General features: G+C 38.1%; 2 protein-coding genes across 5 annotated transcripts in view; both read left to right on the top strand.

The window, feature by feature from the left end:
- Nucleotides 1–20,861, top strand: part of LOC310731884 (uncharacterized protein) — a 421,718-nt gene that overhangs the window by 233,654 nt on the left and 167,203 nt on the right. The gene's annotated exons all lie outside the window — the stretch shown is intronic.
- Nucleotides 1–20,861, top strand: part of tbxas1 (thromboxane A synthase 1 (platelet)) — a 67,945-nt gene that overhangs the window by 14,260 nt on the left and 32,824 nt on the right. For 2 of the 4 annotated variants that reach the window (XM_083551950.1, XM_083551949.1), the window contains exons 3-5: nucleotides 6,693–6,786; nucleotides 15,513–15,565; nucleotides 19,289–19,385. In XM_083551950.1, the coding sequence (XP_083408076.1) occupies nucleotides 6,693–6,786; nucleotides 15,513–15,565; nucleotides 19,289–19,385 (244 nt within the window). The remainder of the gene's footprint in view (nucleotides 1–6,692; nucleotides 6,787–15,512; nucleotides 15,566–19,288; nucleotides 19,386–20,861) is intronic. The other 2 variants (XM_083551952.1, XM_083551951.1) reach the window with 1 other exon arrangement.

Below are 20,861 nucleotides of genomic sequence, written 5' to 3'. Positions count from 1 at the left end.
GACACGGGTGTGTTAGACGAGGGGGAAACATTTAGGACCACCAGCATGTGTCACTTATGTGTTAACTGAAAATTTTTTTTTTAAAGACCAGGAGTTCATGCAAAAAGAGTTTAAAATAAGTGAAAAGTTTAATGTATTGATTAATTTCTAATTTTGCTTTTAAAATTGCAAAACTAAGTGAGTATTTGAAAAATTAATCCTTGACCTTTTTTTTTGTAATTTTTTGTTTCCTATTCAAAACTCTTTATCTAATTAAAACACATGCTTTTTATTAACACCTGGCATTTGAATATCAGCTTGCTTTACATATTAACTATTTCAAATGATTATAATCCTCTATGTCACCACATATGCATCTATTCTGGCTTGTCCAGGCATGAAAAATAGAAATACAGCTACCAATTTTATGTTAAAATTTTATAGACCCTACTAGGAATGTATTCCCTTCATCCTCTTGGGGTATGAAGCATGGATGTGTTGCCACTAGCTTTTTTTATATTGTTACTTGCGTGCTCTGTAAAGCCGTTGTTTAATCGAGACTAATAATAATGGCAGAGGGAGCACAGGCTTCGGCTTGCGGCGCTGAGGCTATGAGCTTTCACACGCTGTGAAGATGACTGATTACGTGATCATACAGAATGGCAGTAATGTGTAGCTACAAGCTTGTTTTTGGCTTCCTGTGTGCTCAGTGACGCTCCCATTTGCATTACTTGCTTTGGGATTATGAGGCAGATTTGATTGGGATGCTGAGCACTTTTCTCATTCACTATGATTAGGTACAAGCATGACTGTGGATTGTGATCAGGATTAGATTAGATTAGGTTGCATGGTTGATGTGATTTGGTAATGTCTATTTAGTCCTGCATTGTAGTGCACTATTACATATTTCCTGTATTATTACATGAAACAAACATGTTTTTCAGCTGTTTAAATATATGGCTCTATCTATCTATCTATCTATCTATCTATCTATCTATCTATCTATCTATCTATCTATCTATCTATCTATCTATCTATCTATCTATCTATCTATCTATCCATCCATCCATCCATCCATCCATCCATCCATCCATCCATCCATCCATCCATCCATCCATCCATCCATCCATCCATCCATCCATCCATCCATCCATCTATTCATTTATCCATCCATCAGCACTATATGGATTGTACTAGGACACCTGACATTTCCAACCACAAAGTTTAAGACATAGGATGATAACGACCTCAAACAGGTGCATCTAATTTAGGATAATAAATTTAGTGGAGGTGGACATTTTAAAGGCAGACTAACAGGTCTTTGAGGGTCAGAATTCTAGCTCATAGACAGGTGTTCAAATACTTATTTGCAGCTGTATCATACAAATAAATAGTTAAAAAATCATACATTTCTGGATTTTTTTTTTTTAGATTATGTCTCTCACAGTGGACATGCACCTACGATGACAATTTCAGACCCCTCCATGATTTCTAAGTGGGAGAACTTGCAAAATAGCAGGGTGTTCAAATACTTATTTTCCTTACTGTATGCAGTCTCTTTGGCATTAAAGAAATCAAGAGTCAGCATGACTGACGTGCTTTTATTAATTCTGAAATGTTGAAATATATTTAAACAAATCTGGGATTACTTGTGCTTGTTTTTGTGCAAATAAAATTATATGGAAAATTGTAGTCAATTATTTGATTATCACGCAGTATAATCTTGATTTTCAGCCAGACAGTATAGTGGGTGTTAAGATAGTTGGCTTGTAATGGCAGGTCTGAAAGCGCTTTTGTAATTTCCCAGTTGTTTTACTCGCATGCTTTCTGCTGCTAATCTTGTGGTTCCATGTTACTTGGCTGATCGATTGAACAAACACACTGCTGCTTTCAATAAACACATACATATTTTTTAACCCATTACGCCAGTGCGAGTGCCAAATCCCCTGATACACTCCAGCACAGCCAGCACAGCAATTTCTCTATTAGCTTACAGACAACAAACTCTAATCTGAGACAGTTCTATGTGGTAGCTCACTGTGGAGTGTGTACAGTATGCATGAACCTTTATGAAGGGAAAAGAGGCGGAAAGTCCCTCTATAGAGCTGTTTGAACAGGTATGAACAGGAATCTGTATAGATAGATTGCCAAGAATGTGTATGTTTTTATGCATTTGTACGCATGTGATTTCTTGGTTGTTCTCAAATATGTCAGGCTAATTCTGTATGAATCAGTGAGCCATCATTGATTTCCATTTTTATTAGCCACTAGAACAGTAGAATAGACTTAAAACATGCCACAGATGATAAAGAGAGGCACTAAAAGGACCTATGAACAATTAAAGCTGCCGTGATCAATGTGGTTGGTGCAGTGGGAAGCTGCTTGCACTTTGTGCTGTTTCTTTCTGTGAGACATAACAGAACAGAGTTTTTTCCAAAATTTTGATTAGTGTCATTCTAGGCAATTACAAAACACAGTGGGTATGTATGATTTTATTAGATTTTTTTGAGGACCTAACAACCTACAAAGAACAGAATATCTGACAGATATTTCCAAAGTAGTGTAAGACATGCAACTTTTAAAAACTAAAAAATCCTAAATTATTATTATTTTTTGGTTACAGAGCACAGAATTAATTAGCTTTATTAATAATTATGCCAGTAGCAGGTTCTAATACGACAGTTACACACGTGTATGTGTATGCTTGCATGTGTTTAATGGTTGTGTTATGTTGAGTGTTTGTATATGTGCATGTGTGCGCTTGTATATCTTTGTCTGTTTGTGTGTCGTATGTGTGCATATGTGTGTGTTCACGCAAGCATATGTCTGCCAGTAGTGTGTATCAGCAATGAAATCTGCAGGACCCAACAAAAAAAAGTTGCGGTTGCAGGCAGATATGAAGCTTGTAGAAAAAAAGATGGCCACATCGTGTGGTACGACTGTAGGTGAAACGTTTACCACATTCTTTCCTTATATTCAGCATCTGCTTCATCCTGTTTAAAATCACTCAATTCAACATATTTTCAGGTAACAGAACTAAACAAGATGAATTTTTGCTTATAATTAATCAAGTGAATTAGAAATGCATTTGAGTACAAAAATAATAGAACTGCTGGAGCAGACAGGATCGGTCAAGCGTGACTGCGAGATTGGCCAGACTTAGTATAGGCGGCTGAGTGAAATAAAAATGTCTTGCCCACACCTCTGTCTGCGAGTTCCTTAGTGTATGGCGGAAAATGTTCTGAGTCGGTGGCGGAAGAACTTAAACATTAATGCAAGCACTTTGACTAATGGTATTCACACTTTAAAGCCATGAAGCATCTGCATATAATGCTGTTAATCATTAAGCAGCGTGCCAACCCTTTTTAGCTCCCTTATCAGAATTTTCCGTGTGCCGTATCTGTATCAGGAGTGCTGCTATTTCCTCACTGCTTCGCTTCAAAATTGGATTTCCACAAACACACCAGGGCTGTTTACGTTCACTCACAGTGAAACCAATGCTTGTATCCTTGTTAATCCTACTGAGAGATCCGTGTGTGGCTTGTGGTGTATGATTGTGTGTGTGTGTGTGTGTGTGTGTGTGTGTGTGTGTGTGTGTGTGTGTGTGTGTGTGTGTGTGTGTGTGTGTGTGTGTGTTTGTGTTTATGTGTATAAAAGGTTCTCTTACTGCCGCTCTTATTATTCTGCACTGTCACTAGTACAGACTGTCCTGACATCCACAGGAGTCATGTTGACTGCATGATTTCTTTCAATCTTTCTTGTTTTCTGTTGCCTTTCATTATCTTTGCTCTCTTTTTTCGCTTCTTGTCAGTCAGTTGTTCTTTGTGTGTATTAAATAATAATAAATACAAAAAAACCTCCATCATGCTGGCTTGTGTATCTCCTCTTACTTACTTTAGGGGATTTTCTTGTTTTTCTTTCTCTTTTGAGCAAAGGAAGGCAGCTTCAACTGGGGTCTAATGACACTCTGTTCTTTACCTACCAATTACACATCACCCCAAAAGACCTCTCTCTTTCTCCCACACACATACACATGCACACACACATTATTTCTCTCCTTAACTCACATACTCATTCTCTTCCCTACTCAGCTGTACTATGAATTCTCTCTCTCTCTCTCTCTCTCTCTCTCTCTCTCTCTCTCTCTCTCTCTCTCTCTCTCTCTCTCACTCTCACTCTCACTTTCACTCTCTTTCTCTCTCGCTCATATTCTACCCAGCATATGTCTACAGGCCTAATAAGAACACTGGCTGACCCATGTGTTTTCTGCTCTCAGGAAAAACACCACAATGACTCAGAGTCTGCCAGTCAGTCAGAAATGTCTCTCCTATTTGCTCCCATTTGCTTGTTTCCTGTCACACAGCTCTGGCTCTAAACCTCACACAGCCGTTGCAAATTCAGTGAGGTCACCCTGAAAGCAAAGTCTGACATGTTGTTCACATCATACTGGCAAAGCAAATCTCAGGCGAGCCCATGAGTACGTACAGGACATTTGGGCCTCATGTGTGTTTGCACTGGAGACATCCCAAGAGTATAACATAGCTGTGTTCTGTTGCTACTGCAAACTTTTCACCCCACTTTGCTTCACTCACTCAAACTTGATTTTTCACAATTGAGGATATTTTTTGTTGAATATGTTTACACAGTCAATGGTAAATGGGTTGCATTCCTTAGGGTTTTTTTTAACAGAGGTTCATATTTCTTTCTTCTATTTGTGCAATTTAGATACAAAATATCAACATGCTGTTGTGATGGTGTAGATGAAATTAAAAACTGGATTGGTCAGAAGCTATAACAGCAACTATGACTGTAAAGGTTATATTAATGTGCTTGTTCTAATACATTTTTACAGCAGGAGCATCAACATAATGGGTGCTTGACATAAACAGATTCAAATGTGTGTAATTGTAGATTTATTTTACATTTTTTATTTTTTTGCATTTTGGAAAGTGTTCAGCTTTTGATCGGAAAGTTGTGAGGTCAAATCCCAATGCCACCAAACTGCCACTGGTGAGCCTGCAGGGCTATTGTCCCTCAACTGCTGATTTGTATATATGAGATAATTGTAAGTCACTCTGGAGAATGGTGTCTGTCAACGTGTCTTAAATATAAATCTGCTCTGTGTTGGACCTCATCACACTGCCTCACTGTTATTTTTTAACTTCCTTATTTGTATTCATTTAGTCCAGAGAGTATGCAAACGTTTCAACAAAAAAAAGCTTTGTTTTGCTTTGTTATATCTGTTGTACACTCGTGATATAACTTACAACACTATAATTTTGCAGCAGAACTCCATTTCCACTCTAAGTGAAGAATGTACCATTATTCGACCTGACAGAATAGTGCAGAGCAAGCAGCAGAGTGTTTCACTTTTACCATTACACGCAGCTGTGTATTCGTAACCCACCTGCTGCTCCAGACTATGTCATAGTTCAGACAATTATGTGGCACAGTGTGCCATCTTTAAATGCCTACTCACTCCAACATTCCCTCGGGAGCAGTTTATTAGAATCAGTCATGTTTTCCAAAATTTTCAGACCCCAAACTTTTTACGTTGCTACTAATCTCTACATCGTCTCCTCCGATTGCTTGTCAAAGTCGTACACACCTTTTTCAGAATTTCTACATTGGCCCAAAAGTAATTACAAGCTGAATGAATTGGGACTGTCTGTCAGTGGGATATTTGGCAGCGTCTGGCAGTTGATGGTGAATATATCTGTGAAAAATGGGTCCGAGTTCAAACATAGGCAGTCGCGAACTGGTGATTCATCCCGATTCGTTAGCGGGGTAGTCTGTTATGATGCCTAGTGCCGCAGAGTAATTAACGAGGTGTCATAAAATGAGCTACTGTTTCAGCTTTTCTGCAGCACAGATAAAACCTCCTCAGCCAAATCTGGCAATTAAAATGGTAATGAACTCCTGTGGAGGTGGAGATTGGGAGAGAGATTGATGGGGTTTTTTTTGGTTACAGTAAAAATTTGGTGCTTGTCTGATCCACAGGGCATCAATGTTTTTTGGAGTATCCATAGTCTTTATGCACATCAAGAGCATTGTAAGCACTGATGCGATTGTATTTTGAGTTAACTTGGCTGATTAATTGAATGAAGATTTTTTTGGATCTTGATCTGTCGCCTTGTGTAACTATAAAGAAATGTTGAATTGGAGGACCAGTAATGTTAGCAGAAGCAGTGCACATGCATAAAAATTTTTTCTCATCACATATAGCAAATGCAGCGCTCCACTGTGCTCACAGACCTTTTATGTGTCATTATGATGGTAAAGTGTTTAAAAACAGAACATTTTTTGCAAATAGGGCCTGTTGTATCTGCTGTAAAGTTGATTCATGGTGCTAATTTGGCTTCTGGTACACAAATAAAGTAAAGCTTGTTTTAATCATTTGGATTGCATTTTTATATTGCTCTTTTTATCTGTCATGATCTTTATTTCATTTGCACACTTCGCATACATTTACATTTTTGGCATTTGGCAGAAGACCTTATCCAGAGTCCAATTTAACCACTGTTATATATAGTATACACACACAAATGTATATGGATCTATACACACACACACACACACACACACACATATATGTGTGTGTGTGTGTGTGTGTGTGTGTGTGTGTGTGTGTGTGTGTGTGTGTGTGTGTGTGTGTGTGTGTGTAAATGCGTATCACTTAATCCACATTTCACTCAATATTTTGTCTGTTACAGGTATTCCACCTTGCCCTATTCAACCTTGCAGCGATGTGGCATCCGACACCCCAAACCAGCTCCGTTCCTAGGAAACATGATGCTGTTTCAAGATGTAAGTCTGCTCATATTATCATATATTTTGCAGAGAGAAGTTACCATGTGGCAACTGAGAACCCCATCATTTCAGTGAATCGCACTGTAAAAACGTTTCTTGTCCTAATGAAGCATAAGAGATTATAATCAAAATGGTGTCTATTAACAGTTTGAGTGTGTATTGGTGGCACCCTGCTGTTTTTGTTTAGATTTTTACCCCCTTTTTTTCTCCTGCACTGAAACACAGTGGGTGGCCAAAGAAGCATTGAACATTTTTCAGGACAACAGGATTCTACTGCCCACTCATTAATCATTAAAATAAAGTGACCTAAAAGCTTTTATTGATTTGTCTATGTTGTAGTGCATAGTTTAAGATTATGACACCGTTACCTAAACATCTGTGTTAATTTCATACAGCCAATACTCTTCCCAGAACTTATTACATTGTAAATACAGCTAGTTGGTACATTCTGGGAAAGACTGACAACAGTGGTCTTGAATCTTGATATCTTGAGTCAAATGACAAAATGGCTCAATGTTCAAAAACACCAGCAGTGTCAAAAGATATAACAGTGCCAACAGAAGTGATTTTCTAAATATTAAAAATGCAGAGGAATTTATAAAACTGCAGTGAGCCACAGCAGAATAAAACTCGTCAACACTATAAACTATAACGTTGCATGTGTTAATTGCTAAGCCAAATGGGGCTTGCAAAAAAATAATAAAATGTGCTTGGACTCCAGACATCACCAGCTTGCTTGATCAAATTCCTCAAATCTCCAATAACTGCACTTCATTAGTGAATATAATGATTTAGAGTGCTATGTGAATCTTAAATTCATTGGTTTTTGATTGCATGAGTGTCTGTGTTTAAAATTTGTTCATTAATGTTTTAGATGTATGCACGTCTGTAAATTTTTTCTTCAGGACTGTGTGATAAAATAAGTGATTCAAAGTTCTAAGTGTGTTGGAGTCACATGACATGCAGACGACTGGATGATCATCGCTGTCATGCATGCATTCTCACACTGACATCTGCCATTAAAAGATGATCAATTGAAAAATATAAGGAAGGAGATGAGGGGGGGTCTTCAGTGTTTCATGATCTTATGAAGCAAGACTTCTATATGCAGAAGCAAGCTAGATTCATTGATGTAATAAAAGCCTTCTTTCTTTAATGCCCTTGCTGTGCAGTTTTAGTACATTTTCAGCTACTTGTCAAACAGTATTCAATCCTCATGAAAAAAATACAGGTCGAACTATCAGATAGTTTGCACAATGCTGACGCGCAGGCGAATGGAAGTTATGGATGAAATCTGTGCTTTCCTGCTGTGACCCTGATTACATTTACACATCCATATTTTCCTGTCAGGTAGCCATGGTGGACTGCATGACCTGTCGTTTATGGCCCTCTGTACTTTTTTTTATCGTTTTGTTTTTCAAAAGACTGCCTCGTCATTCTATCTCCCTAACATCTCCCTGATCTTAATGAGAAGAGTCCTTTCAAAAGTGCTATTGAGAACGTGTATTTGTGTTTTAGCCTAGACAAATCCTCATCTACTGAGTATCTACATAAGATCTGATTCAGCTTGACCACTGAAGCAGGAATCAACTTTGAGGCAGGCCACCAGATTCAGCTTTTCAGATTGATCTATTTGTCTGTTTTGTCTGTACCCTTATCTCTGTCTCTTTGTGCTTCCGCTTGTCACTTTCAGTTCATGTTCTCTCTCTTTTGTCTTTTACAAAACAGACTTTCAACGTGATGCATTCAAATGAATATGCAAGGATCTTCGTCTTGCATAATTACTGTGTGTGAATAAGTATAAATGTGTGTGTGTGTGTGTGTGTGTGTGTGTGTGTATGTATTTTTATGCATGTGTTTAGTCCATATACCAACAAACTTTAACCCAGTGTCATGGTAGCAGAATTCTTTGACCTAGTTCTCTAGACTATAGTTTAAGCCAAGTATAGCATTTGTGAGAAGAAAGAAATGTGTGTCTTTGGTATCAACAGTGATCCAGAGTGCAAACCAACCCTGAGTATAAAGTTATGACACTTTAGGGAGCAAAGAAAGGAAGGAAAACTGAGAAACAGCAGAGCGATATTGTTTGTTTATTTCAGTTACAGTTAATTTAAGTGCCACTTTTAATTAGACATTAGCCATTATCACAAATCAGCTTTAAAGTAATCTGGACATAGATCCCTAATGTGCAAGAGGTCACAGTTACAATAGAAAAAAACCTGTGATGACATGAGGAAACCTTGTGAGGAAACAACACTTATTTGATCTTCTATGTGATACTGGATAGTATGATGGATTCAGGGATTTACAAACATTGCAAATACCTTATTTAAGTGATTTTTTATTTGTTTAAAATTCTCACTACATTGCTTTGCTCTGAAATGCTACATTTCAAAACTATTTATGATATTAGGTTTATAGCACATGAGGGTAGGGACAGTCAGAAATGGAGCATTGTCCTGATCTTGACTCTCTAAGGCTGTTAACACTGTTGCGTAAATAATTAATTTAACTATAAATATATTCAGCAATATAATAAAAATAAATTGTCTACAAATAAAACATACACACCAGATAATGGAGCGGCCTGTACAATGTTTGATATTTTGTGCTATATAAAGTTCTGAAAGGGTTTGCAAATATGAAACATGTTTTCCTTTTGCATGCATCTCAGCCAGATGTAGTCTGAGCATTTTGCAATTCAGGGTTATTTGTTTAGTGCTTTTAACAATGCACATTTTCACAAAGCAGCTTAATAAAAATATACAAATTATTTATATAGATTTTGCTATTGTAAATCTATCCCTAATGAGCAAGCCAGGGGTATTGGTGCCAAGCAACAACTGCCTGAGACATTAGGAGCAAAAAAAAATCTTAAGAGAAACCAGACTCAAATATGAACCCATCCTCATCTGGGTGACAGCTGATAGTATTAATGCAAAACAGTGGCGGGCTGTCAGGGCCAGCAAATGTTCTATGCCTGCTTAAACTTTATCAGAATCACTGACTTATAGTTTTGTTTTGTTTTTTTGTTAATGAATATGTATTTAATTATTCCCAATAGTCTATTCTCTTCATTTCATTCTCTTCATTCTTTAGTCTTGAATGCACTGTGTCTTGGAGCAGCATATCCGATTATAAATTTTATTTTTAGTTTCTATCCAATCAGATTTTGGCCAACACGCGTTACAGGGGTCAAAAGGGAAGCACTGTAAGGCCAGCATTATGAACACTGCAGGTGTCTTATTGATTTAAATCTATGTTGCTTGGAGCTGTTGCTTTAACCCATCAGATTTCAACTTGTTTAGAAGGCGTCCAAATACGTCAAGATTTATTTTCATGTCCTTTGATTGGAAGGCCAGAGAGTCCACTAGTCAGAGCTCTCAAACCATATCTGTAGCAAACAGCACGTTCCACAATTTTTCATTCCAATGGCATGTCAGAGGAGAGGAAATTGATTTGGTTGCAGATACACTTTCAAGGGCACTTACAAGACAGACTTCTCAAGAACGCTGGACATTGTGAGGAAATGTCAGCCAAAACAGTCAAATGAGATGTTAAGCTTTTTTATTACCATTTATACCTTTGCGTTTTCTTTCCTGTTAAATTTGCACAAAAACACACAATTGTCTTTAATGTCAAACTGTCTTGCACAAAAGTCTTGCACAAAAGTGCAAGGAAAACCCAGGGTCATTTTATAAAGTTCATATTTATGCTTCTGTTCGAGATGATGCATGTGGCGCAGTTGTGGCTGCAGTAAAAGGATACTCGTTGAATTGTGTTCATTGGGTTTCTTCCTTTAGTAATGGCATTCATTCACATTGTAGGAGATGCCTGTCTATGATACAGCACTCTGTTATACTGCATTTCGATGGTTTTCTTTAGCTGTGGCATTATAATGATGGTATTAAGAGGTGGCTTGACTTGGGTAAGATACCACTGAAGGCCTAGGTGTAAAATGCCCAGTCCGCCACTGGTGTAAAGTTAGAAATTCATTACAATATCATTTCTCAATATCTCCCTGTAATTCCCTTTAATTTTGCAGTCACTCTACTGCTTATTTGCAGTGTTAAACAGTGATTAGACCCTGGGCATCACAAAATGGCTAGATAAAGATTCTTACATTTATATATATATATATATATATATATATATATATATATATATATATATATAGTAGAGTAGAGTAAAGTAAGAGTAAAATAGTAAAGTAGAGTAAAATAGTTTTTGTTTTATATATATATATATATATATATATATATATATATATATATATATATATATAAAAACAAAAACTATTTTACTCTACTCTAGTTTTTTTAAGTTATTTTCTACACCAAAACACAAGTCTCATCACTGGACTCTCATTCACCTGGGCTCTGCTAACAAGTGAAGAAGCAACCGTTACAGTTTACAGTTGGCATTTTTTTTGTTGTTGTTTAATATGATTATTTATAGTTATAAAACTTTATCTGCACAACATTTTGACAACCTCTATCTACTTAGAAACTGAAGTAATTATTCTTCAGTTCTTCATTATTCTTCTGTTCATTTTGAGGTGATCAGTTTCATTTCAACAACGTGCAAGTTGAAAAAGTAGCCAAAAAACATGTATTGTTCACTATGGACAAAGATATTGGGGCACCTGACTTCTCCAGCTATATGTAGTCCTTCTACAAACTGCTACAATAAAGTGGAAGGCACATTATTGTATAGGATGTCTACAAGACTACAAGACCCAAACATGTTTCAGCATGACAATGCCCCTGTGTACATGTAAATTAAGCTACATGAACATATGGTTTACATGGGTTGGAGTGGAAGATTTTGAGTGGCGTGTTATAGAGCACTGGCCTTAACCCTACTGTACACCTCTTGGATTGCTGACTGCACCCCAAGCCTCCTCAACCTACATCAATACCAGACATTACTAATACCCTTGAGGCTGAATGAACACAATTCTCCACAAGCACACGCCACAATCTCGTCCTCCCAGAAGAGTGGAGGTTATTTTAACAGCAAATGGGGAATAATTGTGAAAGGGGATGTTTAAATATGACATACAAATCTTGGTTAAGTGTCCACAAACTTCTGCCCATATAGTATATATTACCAGTGGAAAATTGTATTTGTTCATTTTTGTATGTTTTTTTTTTTTTTTTTTTACCACAACGACGTCCGATGGGGTTTTCTAGGCAATTTTGCATTAATTTGATTTACTTAAACTCAGCTGTACTTTTTAGCACTATAAAAGTATTATATTATTCACTTGTTTAAAATGTGGTAATAACATAAGCATTCAGTGCACAAATTCCACAGTTACTGAGGCTTTTGTGCATCTTTAAACTGATTATTTGCTATGCCCAGGCGCAACACATGGAACCATCGCTGGCATGAATGACACTCGATCCAATAAGATGTTGGACCACCTCCTGGGGTTTTCAGTAGCACACATAGAACAGCAGTGAGCTTGTCCTGAATACTAAAGATGTTGGAATTTGTTCTGCCATCTTTTTTTGTTGATAGTCCATTTGTGTCACAGAAGGGCTTGTTTTCAATTGAGAGGGTATCCTAGGGAAAATCTCAACCATGCCTTTTGCTATTTGCATGACAAATTCCTCTGGTTATTCTGGTTACCTGTTCGTATAATGACTACTGGGTGCTCACTAATAACATAGCTGCAGATTGTAATTTAAAATCATTTTTATTATAAAGAGTAAGCTGGATTTGTGAATGCAGATTGATATGTAGTGTTGGTAGTATTCTGTATGAATTAACATTATGATAGAAACAGGAAGCAGATAGAATAAGGAAGACTTATACAATGATTATTCAAGGTATTGTACAGTGCTAGAAAACATACATTTACAACTTCAGTCTCTGAAGGAGATTATGTGATTAAGATAAAATGAATCATTCATTTAAACGACTGAGCCTCGGTGAGAGAAAGTGAAAAACAGTGAAGCATCTTTGTAATGCAAACAGAGACAGGGTGAGAGGAAAACATGGAGGGGAAAAAAAAGAGTTATTTTTCTCTTTCATTTTAATTTCAGTACGATTTCATTCTCTCTTTCAATTTCTGGAACTCCCACATGCACACACACACACGAAAACCGACAGCAGTACATTAGCAAGATGCCCTCCATTATGAATTATTGCACTCATGAAGGTGATATTAGGTCCATTTAAACCTCCAAACATTAGTTTGCTCATACACATGCACACGTTCTCAGAATGTACTGTATATAATGCATATCCACATTATTCTCACTCCAGCACACTTTCTTTTGTTTTCCAGGCTTAATTGAGGTCTGTGCGCAGGAGCTGTCACAGTATTCACACACTGTGCCACTTAGACATGTGAATAGCTATAAGTGTTACTGCCAAAAATATGCAAAAACTTTTTTATCCCCCTCTCCTCAAGATCAAGGACAAACAGTAGGGCCAGCAAAACAAGTGAACGTGGCTAATCTTTTTGGATTACAAAAATTCAGATAGGACCAACTTTCCAATGTGGCCTGTCTGCTTCACTCAGGCTGGCTTTATTGATCTTACCCATCTGTGATGAATCCTCAATTAGGCCTTTGGCAGACTACAGCGAGCGAGCCATTCATTTGAGTTTAGCCATAATGCACACTGTCTTCTGTGTCTAGCTCACACACACATATGGACACATGCATGTACAGTACATACACCTATAAACATATAAATTCATACATGAAGGCCCATACATCCCAAACATCCATCAGATAGCCATGGACCTCCTGTATCCATCACACACATAGATGCACAAATCCTCATCTCTTCCGAATGACGGAACAGTAATAAAAGCCTTGGAGAGACGAGATCAGGACAAAAGGGCACACCCCACTGCTTAATGCTCACTGAGGAATGGACTCACACACACATCACTGCCTAATGCCCACCAGGGAATGGCACTGGCTAGTATCTCTGGGTAGAAAAGGGGAGGGCAGAGGGCATGGCGCCAGCACTGTTCGCCTCCTTCATTAGCTTGGAGATGGCACAAGCTGCCATGCATACAAAATTAGCGCTGTGTAAAAATCTGGGTGCATGTGTGTTACTCTAGCAAGCTTTTTTTTAATTGAGTTGCTGTTTTTTTATATATATATATATATATATATATATATATATATATATATATATATATATATATATATATATATATATATATATAATTGATTTTATTTCTTGTCTGAAACGCAACCTGCATTAAACAAGAATTGCTACAGAATTGAATATTTACAACACAACAAAGGAACCTCTTTATTATTTCAGAGGAAGGAAATGCCAAGATGTGTCACTGCCGCACTCTCAGTCTATTTCTCACTGCAAATCAGCTGCAGCTGAGCTACAAGTCCCTCTCTGTCTGTACCGACCCCTAGTGGCTGAACGAAGCTGTTTCTTAACGGGCTCTGTTCAGCTTTATTTACAATTCTCTCTGCTCAGCTAACGCCTGTGACACTGCTGTAGAACACACAACCCTTAACTTGGCTTTATAGATGTTTTTGAAATTTTTTATGTTTTTGACATTTTGAATCATCAGTTGTTGTTCGCTTTATAGGTTCACCATGAGGCTGAGAGCGAGTATAAATAGAGGTGACGCATGTTTTCATGGGTCAAATACCAGATCATCAGTTCCATTCAGAGGAATTAGTGTCCGTGCTTCATGGTAGGACTTGCCAACTGATAAAACGTAATCAAACTATGTGAAAATACACTTTATATTGTGTAATGTTCATATTACATTGACATTTTATTACTTATTCAGATTAGCTGGAAGCGGTTTCATGTTGCAGATTTTATATGTAATCTTTAAAATGTTTTTATTTTATTTAATTTTTTTTTTTATAAACTATAAAGTATGCCTATAAACCTATATATCAAGAAACTATACTATAAAGTTACTACTATATATAGTCTACTATATTGTAGAAATAATTTTTTATTTAGTAAAATCTCCCACTATACTTCATACTCCCTTCCTGTGTTTTGTACACAAGCCTTTAAGTCAGTCGTGTCATGACAGACAATTAATATAAGCAGACTAAATGACATAGCAACACGAGAAATATATATGAATCTGAATGCCCCCCCCTCTTTTTTTTGTTGCAAAAGTGTCCACCCACTGAGAACTGAGAACAAAAGGAATTCATTTCTGTCTCTTTATCTCACTCTCGTTTCCTTTCCTTTTTCATGTGGTCCTTCTTTGTCTTTGTTTTCAAACCTTTGCTCTTGCTTTTCTCTTTTACTCAAGCTCTGTAGGTTTATAATGCTAATTATCATCACTGACTTTTACCACACCGTGCTGCAAAAATGTGGTTGGATCTTTTATTATTACATATTATGTGTACATGTTATGTAAGTTTGTACCTTTGAGAAAATCTTTTGTTAACAAGCAGCACGAGAATTCAGAATGTGACGGACACACACGCAGTGAACCTCAATTTTTTTCAATGGTTGTGATGTTAGATTTATTAAACTGTCACTCAACTGTCATGCTCATATTAAAAATGGAGCCTGGGTACAATTTAAAACAACACACAGACACTAACAGCGCACACAGCTTCATCAGTCCTACTGCATTTTTATTTTGACTTAGTGATTATACAGGGTCATACATTTCTTACATATTTTTGTTCGACATTTATGTGTGTCCTCTGTAGCTTACACACTGTTACTGACACCATTTCACTTGCTTGTAGGGTTTCCTCCAAGCTCAGAGGGACCTGATCAAACAGTATGGACGAGTATGCGGGTATGTCAACTCTTCTCTTTTTATCGATCATAAAATCATTCCATAATTTGATACGGTCTGTCAGAGATTTGTAATAAAGTACAGTGTTATGCATATAATTTATAGGGTTGTAATAAAAAAAAGTGTGTTCAGTCTGAAAATAAAATGGCTTCTAATGTAAAAAAAAAAAATGTCTCAATGACACTCATTGTACTATTTAGTCTTTTGTGTCTTTTGAACTCACTTGAAATGATTTCTCCTCTGCCTTCCTCACAGAAATCTAATGCTATAATAACCAACAAATTTGGCTTTTGGGCAAGTGTCCCATTTTCTCTAAACTGATCCTTTTCTTAGAGTTTTAAAGCCACAGCAGCACATTTGCTATAAAGCTTCAGGCTACTGAGCAGAACGTGGCACTAGCTTTCTGTATTGTAATGTATAGCAGGACTTTCTGTATGGATGGCCTCACTTCCACTTCCATCACTTCTCTTCCAGCGGTTCTTTCCTCCGCATAGACCTTCATTCAGTATTTACTGTCTTTCGTTCCTCGTTTTCAACTTGAATCAACATATTTATTTGTCTGCATTTAATATGTTAGCGTTGCTGCCCTTTTGACTTTACAGGAACAGTTATGTGCCTGTGTGTAACACACATGCCTTTATGTCCCCTGCTAGACTCTTTCATGGTCAAGAAGGGAAAGAGGCTCACATGACTTTTAGTGTGTTTTGATTTAGTTTAATGCAGTGAGATGGGCAGCGAGATTAGTGTGTGTTTGATAACACCGCCTGCTCCGAACAGATCAAAGGAGAGACGGAGGCACCAGGCTTCCTGTGTTCAATGTGAGCTGTGTGGAGGAACTAAGAGATGGGGGAGGAGGGTGGATTTAGATTTAGTGCCCAGAGCAGAAAACAGGGCACTAAGTCGGAAATGCAGGAATATATGTCAGGAGACATTACTACAGCTTTCAGTCAGAGTAATCCAACAGGCTGAGAGTGCATTTAAAAATCAAACACCCTGAAAAATATATCACAGTAATGCACTCGCGCATATGTACACCTAGGATCGCTCATCAATGTTCAGAAAAAAACGATGCTAATAAAACACATCTTTTGGAAAATTCAGCACTTCGACAGAACAGCTCGTTTCGTCCAGAATGAAGGTTTTCATTTTCAAGACGCTCTCATGTCTAAGTGTCTGACTGCAATGCACTGCACTGCACTGCACATATTTATTTATTTATTTATTTTTTAAAGACTTCCTTTCCCAATGTGATGGATAGGATTGCCACAAATTACATGGTTAAAGCGATTACTGGCATGGCATTGGCACTGGACATCTGGGTTCTCAAGAAATTCAGGAGCTCTGCAGCAGTGGTTCTCACAATGAAGCCCAAAAACCCTCAGGGGTCTGCAAAATGTAGATAGAGGCTTCATGATTTCTAAATCCCGAAAATGATGGGTTTATTTAAAACCTCAATAATTAAAATAACAAGTAGGTTTATAAGTAATGCTTCTTTAGTTATTTATGGATGTTTTTGGCACTTGATATTAAATTATCTTTTGTAGCATATTTAAATAATATTAATAAAGAATACATTACAGGGAACTACGTTTGCAGTAAATAGGATGCCTAAGTGCATTTGTCAATCTTACTAAAAGGAATAAGCCAGCATATTTCTACTTAATCACAGTTTGACCTCTGTAGCATATACACACAGGACAAAAGTATTGGGACACCTGACCATTCCTGCCAAATGTGGTTCTTCTCCAAACTGTTACCACAAAGCTGGAATTTTGTATAAGACGTCTTTGGATGCGGTATAATACATATTGCTTCCACTTGAACTTGAAAACCAAAATTTGTTCCAGCATGGCAATGCCCCTGTGCAAGCTGCATGAAGCAAGCTCCATGAAGATGTGGTTTACATGGTTTGGAGAGGAAGATCTTGAGTGGTCTGCTATAGAGCTTTAATCTCAACCCTACTGAACATCTTTAAGATGAATTGAAATGCTGACTGCACCCCAGGCCTCCTCACCTCACCTACATCAGTACCTGACTTACTGACTACTAACATCCTTGTGGCTGATGAACACAAATGTCCTTAAGCACACTTCAAAATCTAGTGGAACATCTTCCCAGAAGAGTGGAGGGAATTAGGACTAAATGTAAAATGAGATGCTCAAAAAGCACATACCATACTTATGACCAGGTGTCCGCAAACCTTTGGCAATATAGTGTATGTTGAGTTACTATAGCCTTGTAGTCATTACCACAGACTGCTGAGAAACTCAAACCAATCTCTCAACCATGCTGCAGTCAGAGTCAGTGAGATTCTATACTTACATTACGTAAATGTTTCCCCATTCTAATAATAGCATATATTGAAACTCATAATTTTTATTGACATATTATGCATTGTTCTGAATTATGATTGGATGATTGGATAATGAGCAGGTGTACAGATGTTCCTATTGATGTGTGTTCTGTACTGAGATACATAATGGAAATCTATGGGCAGTTGGATGGGGCAGTCATTAAACCTTTATGCAAAATTTTCTTCAGTCAAAGATGTTTGCAAATTAGTCTCTACATCCAGATCTTGTTCAGAGACAGGACTTTTTAAAACTAGAGCTACTTTTTCAGATTGAAGAATGTGTAACTGTGTAAGTGTAAGTAGTGGACAGTAGTGAAGTAAATGTAAGTCTTTCACATAAACTGAGTTGATTTATCAAAGAGTCTTGTGATTAAAATTATAATAACATTATAGCAATAAGAAGCATAGTACTTGGATACTCAAGTACATTTTAAGGAAAATACTTTTGTACTTTTATTCAAGTGAAAGTTTAAAAGGAGCATTTTTATTTTTACTGATGTAATATTTTAATGACTGTATCTCTACTTTTACTCAAGTACATGGTTTGTGTACTTCGTCCACTGGTAAGTACAGAGATGTGTTGGTTTGCTTCAATCGCTTGAATGTTACAGGTCTAGTAGAAAAGGATTAGGTTAGAAAGGTTAGAAAAGGATTTATAACACTTTTTTAAATAGGGGAAATAAATGTTTGTTCACTAATGATATAATTTATAGCACAGTTTGGGGCTTTACATTGTTCCAGTTTCTTCCTGTAAACTTTTTGTTTCCATAACTGCTTAATATCAATGTTTGATCATGTTCTATTTTTGTGAGAAAATTAATCAAATTTCTTAATCTGCTAATGAGTTCTTGTGTGGGGAGGAAAGAAAATCCCAGAACATGCTGATGCATTCATACATAACTATATATTGTATTACATAATAATCAATTAAAAAAATAAGTCAACGTGAGCTGCATGTCTAAAACCATTACTGATTGGTCAAAGTAATAGAGAGTGTGTGTGTGTGTGTGTGTGTGTGTGTGTGTGTGTGTGTGTGTGTGTGTGTGTGTTGTGTGTTGTGTGTTTGTGTGTGTGTGTGTGTGTGTGTGTGTATGTGTAAGAATGAGTGAACATAAACCGTATCCTTTTTATTATAAATTTATTTATTCTCTGTGTGTGTGTGTGTGTGTGTGTGTGTGTGTGTGTGTGTGTGTGTGTGTGTGTGTGTGTAAGAATGAGTGAACATAAACTGTATCCTTTTTATTATAAATTTATTCATTCTGTGTGTGTGGGTGTGTGTGTGTGTGTGTGTGTGTGTTTGTGTGTGTGTGTGTGTGTGTGTGTGTGTGTGTGTGTGTGTGTGTGTGTGTGTGTGTTTGCTCTGTTTCTAGTTATTATCTAGCCAGACAGGCAGTGGTGGTGATTGCTGACCCAGACATGCTGAAACAGATTATGGTGAAGGATTTTCAGAAGTTCCCAAATCGAATGGTAAGCATGAGATCCTTACTGATGACATATTTACACACACATTTGTGTACACTTTCAGTCATATTCAGTATCTGTAAAAAATACAAATAAAAAAAGGATACGATATAGTAGGCAGATAGATTTAAAATACAATATAAGGACAAACTTTTATATATATATTTATGAGTTAGAAAAGCAAGCAAGACTTCAGGCTGTGTATCTCTCCTTACCCATGTTTTATTGTTTTATTGCAAGCTACACTGGCTGTGTAGCTTGCTTGGGAGAGGAGCATGCTCAGTCGGCTCTCGAGGGAGTTGACTGTTCACACTGCAGCCGCATGTCTATGCGGACCCTCCGCTCCAGAGCACTCTTTGTGAAGGCCGCTCTCCCTCGCGGCTCTGGCTTGTTGCTGAGGCAAGGTGGCATCAGAAGTCGTGGGGCTCACAGGCGTATCTGGCAGAGGGCTTGGGGGCGGGCTTGTCCCTTTCTCCCGCCTCACCTGTCGGGTCCAGTGCTCGCACTATGGGTTCGGAAGCATGCCGTGTGGCGGTTCCTTCCCCAGTAGAAACAGTACTATGCTTTACCTCTCTTGCCCTGAGGAGGGGGAGAGTATGGAGACTAGCGAGCCCACGTACTCCTCCCAGTCTGTATTGTATGAGGAGCTCCTGGACGTAGTGACTCATGCTGTGTCCAAGCTCGAATTGGCCTAGTAAGCTGGATAAACGCTTTCTGCACCCCTACCACACTACCTTCATGCCGGGGTCTGCCTTTCTTTTCTGATATCTATCTGATTTTCTATCCATATCCTGGAATAGCCCATACTCGGCACGCCTCTTTACCCCATGTGTCTCGCTATATGCAAATGTAGTGGGGATGACAGAGAGCCGTTACGAGGCAATGCTTACGCAGCAGCATGTCAGGCTGCCGGTTGCCTTCACATCATGGCTGTGTTGCAGGCATACCTGGCTGACCTGCTGCGGGAGTTGGATGAGGGGCTCCCTCGGCCAGGGGCTCCAGGTGACGCTAAAAGACCCTGACAATCGGAGGGTCTTAGCTGGAGGGGGGGTGGTGTACACCTTATTATATGGTGCCTGTCCCTCCTTAGTGCCAGTAGGAGGTCAGCCTGTTAACGCTGCCACAACACGTGCTTCAGGGCAAAGTGACCTCCAACTCCACCCAATCTTGTAGGAGACTCGTTCCCTTAAGAGATTACTTGACAGCCTGGAAAAGCCTGCCAGACTTGTCTCAGTGGGTCCCCCCTCCCCACCCACCCACACAATTCCACGGCAGGCTCTGGTCCTGGAACAAGAAGTACTCAGTCTCTTAAGGAAGGAGGCCATCGAGGTGGTCCCTCCTTTAGACAGAGGTCCCAAGAAGAATGGGGGGAGTGCGTCCTGTGCTCCTTGAATCGCTTGCTAATGAGGCTCAAGTTCAGGATGCTCACCCTTAAGCAGGTCATGTCTCAGATCAGGTCAGAGGACTGGTTTGTTACTAACG

The sequence above is a fragment of the Silurus aristotelis genome (genome assembly GCF_946808225.1).
Source record: "Silurus aristotelis genome assembly, chromosome: 10".
NCBI lineage: Eukaryota > Metazoa > Chordata > Actinopteri > Siluriformes > Siluridae > Silurus > Silurus aristotelis.
The sequence above is the reverse complement of the archived record's forward strand: the minus strand, read 5'-3'. Positions and strand labels throughout refer to the sequence as shown.